This window comes from Macrobrachium nipponense, chromosome 12, assembly GCF_015104395.2.
Source record: "Macrobrachium nipponense isolate FS-2020 chromosome 12, ASM1510439v2, whole genome shotgun sequence".
NCBI classification, from domain to species: domain Eukaryota; kingdom Metazoa; phylum Arthropoda; class Malacostraca; order Decapoda; family Palaemonidae; genus Macrobrachium; species Macrobrachium nipponense.
The window spans coordinates 70,055,063-70,065,050 of NC_087205.1; the positions used below are offsets into that span (position 1 = coordinate 70,055,063).

General features: G+C 41.7%; 2 protein-coding genes across 2 annotated transcripts; both read left to right on the top strand.

Annotated features, from left to right (window-relative positions):
* Nucleotides 1-6,157: 6,157 nt before the first annotated feature.
* On the top strand, nucleotides 6,158-7,105 carry LOC135224834 (uncharacterized). The gene has a single exon (XM_064264155.1). It carries the CDS (start codon nucleotides 6,158-6,160, stop codon nucleotides 7,103-7,105), a length of 948 nt encoding a protein of 315 aa, XP_064120225.1.
* A 1,289-nt stretch (nucleotides 7,106-8,394) lies between these two features.
* LOC135224835 (uncharacterized) lies at nucleotides 8,395-9,758 on the top strand. Its single transcript, XM_064264156.1, has 2 exons — nucleotides 8,395-8,466; nucleotides 8,679-9,758. The coding sequence occupies exons 1-2, from the start codon at nucleotides 8,395-8,397 to the stop codon at nucleotides 9,756-9,758; spliced, it is 1,152 nt and encodes a 383-aa protein (XP_064120226.1).
* Nucleotides 9,759-9,988: the final 230 nt, after the last annotated feature.

The following is a 9,988-nucleotide window of genomic DNA, read 5'->3' on the forward strand; positions in this document are numbered from 1 at the left end:
TCCAGACTCCCTACTCTTAGTTCACTTGATACCATTAATCAAAAACAAGCTAAAGGATGCAGCTGCCCTTGGCAACTACCGGCCGATTGCAATCACAACGATCGCGTCTTATGATAATGGGTCGGTTCTTCTAGTGAGACTTCTCTCCTTTCTACACACCACTGACAACCAGTTCAGATTTAAAGCAAACCACTCAACTAACACCTGCATCTACATACTGAAAGAGTTAATGAACTATTAACTATCATCAGCCTCTCCTGTTTTCCTTTGTTTTGTGGATGTGAGAAAAGCATTTGACAGAGTAAACTATCTGAAGCTCTTCCTGAAGCTGCATAAAAGAGGCACACCTCTATATTTAACTGGCATTTTATATTGCTGGTTCTCCACACAGCAATTCTGTGTCAAATGGGGTAATGTAATATCGTACACCTTCTGCTCCCTAAACGGGCTTCGGCAAGGGGGCATTCTCTCCCCATACCTGTTTAATACATACACGATGCCTTGAATGTCAAACTGAACTCACTCCCAATCAGATGCACTGTCAATGAAACAACCTCTGTTACACCGACATTATGCTTCTGATTTCCCCATCAGTGCAAGGTCTCCAATATTACTCATCGACACTTGCCGCCAATATGCAGAGGAATCTGACATCCTATACAATGAAACAAAGACCCAGTGCATATCACTGCTCCCGAGATCGCTTAAGCATATTGCAAAACCACAAATTTTCCTCGGGAATCATCAGCTGGAATTCCTGCACAAATTTCTGTATTTGGGTCACATTATCACGGACGACCTAAAAATTACGGCAGACCTAGAACAGGCGTCGTAAACTATGTGCAACTGGCAACATGACTGCAAGGTCTACCTTCTGTCACCAAGACGTGAAACTGTTGCTCTTCTGTTCGTATTGCTACAGTATTAATGGGTGTTCCCTCTGGACGAACTATACCCGAGAGACCGTGAAATTATCACTGTTGTGCACAATGACATTTTGAGACACCTCACAAACACTCCTCGCTACCACTCCGCCACACGGGTGTTCATAGAAAACCTCCTGGACAACTTAAAAATCATTGTAAGGTGAACAATGTCCAGTCTGATAACCCGAGTGAGAAACAGCAGCAATTCGCTCATACAAAGCATCCTAAGGAGTGAAGCAAGAAGATCTAATTTGTGGGAAAGATGGGAAAAGGAGGAGTTTGTTCTCTAAAGGACTTAATCTGTATTGGCAAGAATCTGTCATTATTATTATATTTATTGCTGTTATTTTACTTTTTCATTATTACTGTGAATACTATCAAGTTAAAGTTTTTCTACATACAATTTTTGTATTTAGCCCTCTGGACCTGTCTACTGTAACCACCTAATGTCTCTAGTTGAAATTTAAGTTATATAATCTGTGCACTAACTATTATAACTCTCAATGCATTTTCCCCCTCCAATATTATTACTGTCATTACCAGTATTATGATTACTATCATTTATACTACCTCAGCTATTTTGTGGATAGTGCCGTTTATTCATTTTCTTATGTTGTCTCATGTATCTATGTTGTGTATGTTACTGTTTGTATTTTGCATATTCCATGTATATGGCCCTGAGGTGAAATAAAGGGTATCATTAAATCCAGAACACCCATTAGAGTGCAAAGAATTGAAAACGAAAACTAAAACCACTTGGTAGACTCAAATATCACAACTATGGAACCATATATATATAAACAATAATTCTGTATTAGACAGAAAAATATGACATTCCTAATACATGCAACATGCATAACACAAGGACTGAAAAGAAACAAAAATTCCGGACTGAATCCCACATTGGTACATTTGGATGACCACTTTGGACCAGATAACTGGTCAAAATTTCTAGTCCTCAAAACTGAAAACAAAAATACTCAACTTATATCCGACGCAGGACATGGAATGTGGACACATCAAACATAACAAATGGTTAATCCAAGTAACCAACAAAGAGCAGTCCACTGCATTTTTAAATATAATGCTTGATACGCGGACGCGACGGAGATGGGGGAGAAGGAGAGGATGACAGCACTAATTCCTTACACATCCTCTTGGCAGGAGGACGGGGCGATGCAACAAGCTTGCTCCGAGGCTTCCCAGCCGACATGGAAGCAAATCTATATTCCAAAACAGAGTCCAATCTCTTAAGAACTGCCCGACATCAAGCCTCAGACGGATCCGCAAGAGAGGGCGCAGACGACACGAAGGGAAATGGAGCATACTGGATGGCAGTGATGATGTCACAGGAGCAAACGATGACGACACAGAAGAGTGAGGCATTGCAGCAGCCCCAACCACTGACACTGACATCGCAAGGAGAGACGGCACTGAGGGAACTTGGAGTGACGCCATCGATGGAAGTGAAGTCACCAGCAGCGCTGACGTCACGGCTTCCCCTAGACCCGAGCAAGCGGCAGGCATCAAAGGTGGAGTGATACAAAATGGCAGACCCCATGACATCACCAGTGGCACTTCCCCTCGACCCGAAGAAGCGGCAGGCGCCACTGGCAGAGCATTACAAAATGGCTGACCCCGGCCACCAACAAAGACAAGGCCAGGAGGAGGGGAGAGAGCTGGGGGAGCCTGAGGGGGAAGGCGAGCATCCGTGAAATGCATCAGCAAACCCTCCAAGGAGGGTGAACCCCGCAGCCCAAGTGACGCCCACAGCGCCGCCATTTTGGGCACTTTCGAATCTGAAATAAAAGAAACTGATGAAATAGCCTCCTTCCTCGCGTGAAGTAAATTAACTCCCAAGGAAGAGGGGGGGCGACATTACACAATAAATCAGCTTGAGGACCTCCCGATACTACCAACGACAAATCGATGGAAGAAAAGGAAGGAGACAAAGGCACAACGACATTAGAATCATGGGGTGTGACTGCAGAAGAAAACGAAGCATCTGGGCGAGGAGAGGAAAACCCTGCCCATGAAGGAAGGGTAGAAACTCTACAATGCTCCCTCTTACTATAAAATAACTTCCACTGCACTCTAGGCCATGCATGACATTCTGGGCAGGGATTCGTTATGGTACAACATTAGCACGACACCTACTGCATGTGGAGTGTGGGTCTGTAGCTGAAGAAGCCAGGAAATGAGAACACGGGAAACCTTGAGTTCCCAGGCACATACGTTGGCAAGGCCGAGAAGGAGCAGAAGCCATAATACAAGCACACACACACACACAGAAACACAAGCGAAAACAGGCAATAAACTGGGTAAAAGGCCGAGAGAGGGCAATCGCGACTCACCCAGGCGGTTAAGAAAAAGACTGAATGCAGTGGCTTGGGTGCGTGGTCTTTGAACAGTTTTTACCCAATATATGCACGTGTTACCAGATCTCACAAGATTTTTGTTGTAAATTTATTTTGTACATATCCATTTTCTAACTTTAACAGAGTCACTGCTAAGCACTACAAATCCCTATACCCCATTTTCTTTAGTATAAGCTCTGCAGAAATTTTAATACTATATTTTGAAAACTCTCATTAATTTTACTTAGCATTTAAAATATTTGATAGATTTAATAAATAGATTTAACAGTCTCTTCAAATTAGTTAAGAAATGATTTAATTGATTTAGGGAGTAATAAAAACCAATGACCTGGCATAGGCTTTTTTTTCTGGAGTATCGATAGGCCGGGAGCAGGGTTTTTTAGGCCTTGTTCAAACAGACAGCATGGTAGACAGACGACAACTTGTTTCGTCAACTTCGTCTTGAGTTTAATTTACATAGTATAGGGTTGTAGAAATTAATAACCCTTAAGATAATTGGTTTGTATGATCTCCTTTCCTATTTGTGCCTCTACTAACCTATATCCTATCCAAATCCTTATCTGCAACCAAAATTTGAATTGGCCATTCATACTAATCTGTTGTCGGAAAATATCAGTAAGTAGAATAAATCTTATCAACGTACCCATTTATTTCCACGAATATAATTAGAGGTTGCTGGGTTTGTTGACTAAATAGATAGGATTTGTTTTCCGTTTAGGAGCGAATTAAGATGTGTGTGTCCAAACTGGGCTAATTTAAAGGCAGGTCAATAAACAAATTTCCACAAAGGCTAGGCCGCTATGATTGGACTGCTGATTTGAGCCAACGGTCATTCGTTAGGAAGCGGTTTCGTCTATTAGCGTTTAACTTGCTTATTTAAGACATAATGCACTGTTTTCTTTACCTTAACTAAATTTTGAGCCCTTTTACGTAGTTAGGCTGTTGTAATATTGGAGTTTGTTTGAATTAATTATACATAGACTCAGATTGATCAATTTGCATGGGTTTATATAATAACATGGGCGTAGTAGAAAATTTAGTCAAATTAGGTCTGTCTGTTTACTTAGCATTACTATTTGTGATGAGTTTACTTTAATTTTACTTTAACCGGGTCGAAACTTAATTGAGTTCCAGGACCAAACTGAACTGCCCCGGGAATCTTATGGCCTTGGTTTAATTTATTTCCTAGTCCTCATTGGTTTAATTGCACTTACCTAAATTACTCTTACCTGATTTTAACTAGCCTATTCAAACTTACAAAGCAATTTATTAGCCCTTTGGATTTTCTGACACAAGTCTGAAAACACGTTATGCGCACAGAAGAATTGTGCGCTTAACAGCCCGTTACATTCAATTTACTTTATTACCAATGAACACTCAGTGGAAGAAATTACTCTCGTAATTTTGTAGTGTATTCTCCTTCAATCATTCCCCCTGAGTGAAACAAATTTCCCACAAAGGAAGATTGGTATCCTCAGCGGGATGTTTTAAGGTCTGTGTTGTTGTCTGGGGATTTTTTAGCTTTGTTTTTAAACTCATAAAATGGGTGCGACATATTAGCATATTCTTTCCAACTTTATTGGGAAATCTGCAAGGATCTATGCCAAAGGGCAAGCGATGTTGAGTCCTCGACCTTGGAGGCATATCGTCTTAGGCTAGTCTCAAATAAAGAAATATGAAGAACTCAACTTTAAGTACTTCGTTCAACTTGGTGAAGGGTTCTCTGAGTAAGATCCTGATAGAACACAACTCACTGCAAAGTGGTCATGCCTACCAAATCATCATGCAAAGCACTGAAGTTTTGGAAAAATTAAAAATCATTTGCATGGAAGCCAAGCCCCAGAGTATTGCAACAGAGTTTAGGCCATTGCATAAGGTTAACTTGCCACCTCTGTCACTACCAGATTGATGGAGGATGGCCCCCCTTTTGGGATGTTTTCGAGTCTAACGTTCACTCTTGTCCAGACTTGAGAGCTGTTGACAAATGTAATTACCTGAGGGGATGTTTGAAGGGTGAAGCACTAGCTCTGATTAAAAATATCCTTGTCACTAATGAAAACTATCTAGACGCCATTGACATGTTGAAGAAAACTTATGCTGATCCAGAGAAAATAACCTCATCTCTAATTTGTCAAGTAGCAGGCCTGCCTAAGCCTTCTGCAGATCTGGATTCACTACGTGGCTTCCTGGCAAAACTTGAACAATATGTTAGAGGCATAGAAAGAAACAAACCTAATTCATCTCAATGTACTTGGTCCTTTAGTTTTCCAAAAACTACCTGGCAAGGTGAAGGAACAACTACCCCTCACTCCTAGATATTAGAGAGGGGCTAGGAAAGATAATCCTGACCTTGTCCTCTTTGGACTTTGAACCCACGGATAAGAATAAGGATCACTACCATAGAAAACCCAAGCCTAACCAAAGTTCTAATAGACCAGGTAATCAGACCAAAACTCAGGTTAGTTCTTACACCCCTAAGAAACCTGATGTCATGAATCTGAGTATTTCCGTCACTCCTGGTCAGCCTAATAAGACAGCTAGAACTAAAGTTGTGTGTTCTGTGATAGACCAGAACATAAAGCCTACCAGTGTGACAATTACAAGACCACGCAAGAACGCATTTCAAGATTTACCGCGCATAAAATCGTTGTGTGAAATGCACTCCACCTAACCACAAGACAACAGATTGTCTTGTAAAGTTCCACAAATGTCTGTCATGTAAAACTGGACTACACCATTCAGCATTGTGCCCTGATCCTTCAACTGAAGTCTCTGCTGTGAACTATTGTGGAAACAATGACAAGGACAAAGACTTAAAAGTCACAAACAAGTGGAATTCTCCCTACGGTTTTAATGAAAGTGGTGTGTCTGCCCTCAGGCAACACCAAGGAACTTAGATCACTGTTTGATTCTGGGGCGCAACACACCTTCATCACACAAGAGGTAGTGGAAGAGTGTAAACTTGAACGAGACAAACCCGTCCAACTGAGCATCAGTGGGTTCTGGGATACCAAAGAACCTAGACAATATGGTACGGTCACTGTACCCGTCAGGGTAAACGATGACAGCCTCGTAATTTTAAAGACTATTGTTGAACCTAAAATACCTCAGAGTGCTAGGCCTCGTAGACTCTGTAAGCTAGTCTCTGAACTGAAGAGCAGGAATGTCAACCTAGCTGACCCTAACTTGTCAAGTAGTCAGATTGACCAGGTGAAACTGCTTGTTGGCATAGACCACTACTTTGACTTCATCCATTCTCCACAAGCAAATGGAGTGAACCTGATTGAGTCCTCCTTAGGATATCTGGTCGCTGGTAAACTACCTAGTAATGACACCCCTATCAGTGCTCATTTTGTAACTGTAATGAGACTTGCAGTTGATAAACCTTCCAAAGCTGCTCTAGAGATACCACTTGAGATGTCTGATAGCCAATTTGCTGAAGACCCCATCCAACAGCTTTGGACCCTAGAATCAGTCGGAATTGTTGATCAAGATATGTCACCCGAGGATAAATTTGTACTGGAAGAATTCAAGAATTACATCAATATGGTTGAAGGACGATATGAGGTATCTCTCCCCTGGAAAGTATATAAGAAACAACTCCCTACCAACTTAGCACTCTCGAGGAAAAGACTGAACAGTACTGTTCACAAGCTGAAACAAACTAACAACTATCTGGAAGTTTATGACCAGATCATCAAAGAACAACTATCTCTTGGCTTCATTGAAACAGTACCAGAAGAAGACCTCAAGTTGACCAACGTACATTATTTACCCCATTTACCTGTGATTAAGGATTGAACTACAATGCCCATTTGTATTGTTTGATGCAAGTGCCCAGATGGACAAGCAAGCCCCTAGTCTGAAATGATTGCTTATACTCTGGCCCATCCTTGACTAGTCATCTAACCGACTTGTTGAAATTCTGTCTCAACCCATTTGCGGTATCGGCAGACATCAGCAAAGCCTTCTTACAGGTAGGTCTCCAACCTAGAGATCATGATTATACACGTTTCATCTGGCTAAAAGATCCTAAAAATGAAAAGGACCTTCAAGCCTATAGGTTTAGATCAGTTCTCTTTGGAGCCACCTGCTCACCTTTTCTACTCCAGTCAACCTTGCAACATCACTTTGAAACCTACCCCACTACACCTGAAGTTAGTTTCCCCATGACCAAATTTTATGTGGACAACTTAATTGGTTCCTTACCTACAACAGTCAGCCTCTACAGTCTTTACAAGGTTGCAAAGGAAGTTCTGTCAGATGCCAGGATGCTTTTAAGAGAATGGATCAGTAATGATGGAACAACAGAAGGCTCAGATCTTGTAAAAGTTCTAGGACTTCATTGGAACTACAAGACTGACCACTTAAGCATAAAACCCCACCTTTGAGGAAGCTCTGCTTACCAAATGGCTACTTTTGAGCAACCTTTCAAAAGTATTTGACCCTCTAGGATTGTTTGCTCTCATAATTGTATGAGCCAAAGTTCTTATGCAAAAGGTCTGGAAACTATCTAAAGGTGGGATGATGTTTTGCCACCAAAACTTCAAGAAGAGGGGTCGAAGATCAAGAAAGACCTTGAGAACATATCATACCAGGAATTCCCACGCTTCACAGCCAACATAGGGACTAACTACTCTCTTCACATATTCTGTGATGCTAGTAAAGGGCCTATGGGGCTGCAGCCTATTTGATGGACCAACACAAAGGTACAAACCTAGTTTTCTCCAAAGCAAGAGTCACCCCTCTTAAAAAGAAGAGCATACCACAACTTGAGCTGACTGCCAACTATAGTGTAGTCAAAATAGCTGACTATCTCAGAGAAGTTTCCACTACCGATGGTGTCAAGATTACTGACACTGTCATATGGTCTGACAGTAAAGTTGCCCTACACTGGATTTAGAACAACAAATCTAAAAACGTCTAGGTCCGCAACAGGGTGAATGAGATGTCAGGTAACTGAAGTGAGGTACCTTTATGTACCCAGTGAAGGCAACCCAGCAGACCTTGTATCTAGAGGAATTTCCTTGTGGCAGTTTAAGAAAAGTCAAACTTGGTTCCATGGCCCAAGTTGGCTCCTGAACCCAGAGATGTGGCCAGAGCAGACAGAATTATCTGCATGCCACTCACCTGAAACACCTGAAGAAGTTTTAACTACAGTTGTCAGTGAAGAAGCTACTTGTCTCATAGATATCCGTAGGTTCGTTCCCTTCCTAAACTTATAAATGTCACTAAGTTAGTAATTCATTTCAATAGGCTCCTTAAGCATACAATTGAGAATCGTAAAACTAAGAACTCAGGACCCGTAAACTCTGAAAATGTCGAAGTAGTACTGAACTCAGAAGCATTTTGAATTCTTATTGGCTTCACACAGAGTCAGTACTTCCCAGAGGAGATGTCAAACCTTAACAAGAATTCCCACAAAATTCCAACCAGAGTTAAATGCCTAGGCTTGTTCCTGGATGAGAGTGGACTTTTGAAATGCACTGGGAGACTACAAAATGCAGACCACCTTCCATATAGCAGTAAATTTCCTTTGGTTTTATCTCCAAATTCTCCTTTGACTGGACTTATAGTCATTCAAGCACATGAAAAGGTTCTTCATGCAGGCGTTCAAGACACAATTTGCAAAGTGAGAGAAGAATACTGGATACCAAGACTGAGACAGTGTGTCAATAAGATGAAAACGAAGTGTCACCTATGTAACCGTCTGGAAGGACCTGCCTTGTGCATGCTTCCTCAGCTACCTCTACCAGCTTGCACAGTGAACAGTCTCTGGCCGTTTGAGGTGACCGGCGTAGATTTGACTGGACAAATTCTTATCTGCAATCCAGACACTAAAGAAATGGACAAGGTTTACATAGTCGTGTTCACTTGTACCTCAACACGAGCTTGTCACCTGGAAGTGGTAAAAGACTTAACCAGCACTGCTTTTCTCAATTCCTTCTGGCAATTCACTGCGCGAAGATCTTGCCCTCAACGAATGATTTCTGACAACGCCACCTACTTCAAGACTGGCTCTTCCTTGATTCAGTCTTTGTATGATGACACTGACGTACAGTCCGCACTGACTAGGGAAAATTGTAAATGGACATTTATCACACCTAGAGCACCCCATCAAGGAGGCTTCTACGAGAGGATGGTTGGCAGTGTCAAATCAGCCCTAAAGAAAGCTATATTCAAGAAGAGGATTAATTCTGACAAACTGATTACCATTGTCACTGAGATAGAGCGTCATATTACGAATAGACGTCTTACATATGTGGATGCTACGTCTCCAGAGACCATCGATGCCCTTACCCCTTCTCATCTGTTGTATGGCTACTGGTTAAACTCTTTATCCACTGCCATAGACCTGGACTATCTGAATGATCCAGATTTTGAGCTTGACCACAAACAATGTAATGAGAGATTCAAGTTTGTATCTCAGGTAATACATGCATTCCAAGAATAGTGGGAGAAGGAATACTTGCAGTCCCTAAAAGATAAACACTATTTCAACGGGGATCCGACCCGACCATTCCAAACTAAGATTAAAGTAGATGTGGTGTTAGTACATAATGACACCCCTGGTTGCATGTGGAAATTGGCAAGGGTCATTCAGCTGATGCCCAGCTCTGATGGACTGGTCAGAGTTGTGAAGTTGCAGACCGGCAATGGAGAGACAACTAGGTCAATTGACAA

Coding starts and splice junctions, on each gene's coding strand:
- LOC135224834 (XM_064264155.1), top strand. CDS start 6,158: ATGAAAGTGGTGTGTCTGCCCTCAGGCAACACCAAGGAACTTAGATCA.
- LOC135224835 (XM_064264156.1), top strand. CDS start 8,395: ATGTGGCCAGAGCAGACAGAATTATCTGCATGCCACTCACCTGAAACA. Junction 8,467..8,678: donor AAGAAGTTTTAACTACAGTT/GTCAGTGAAGAA, acceptor GGCTTCACACAG/AGTCAGTACTTCCCAGAGGA.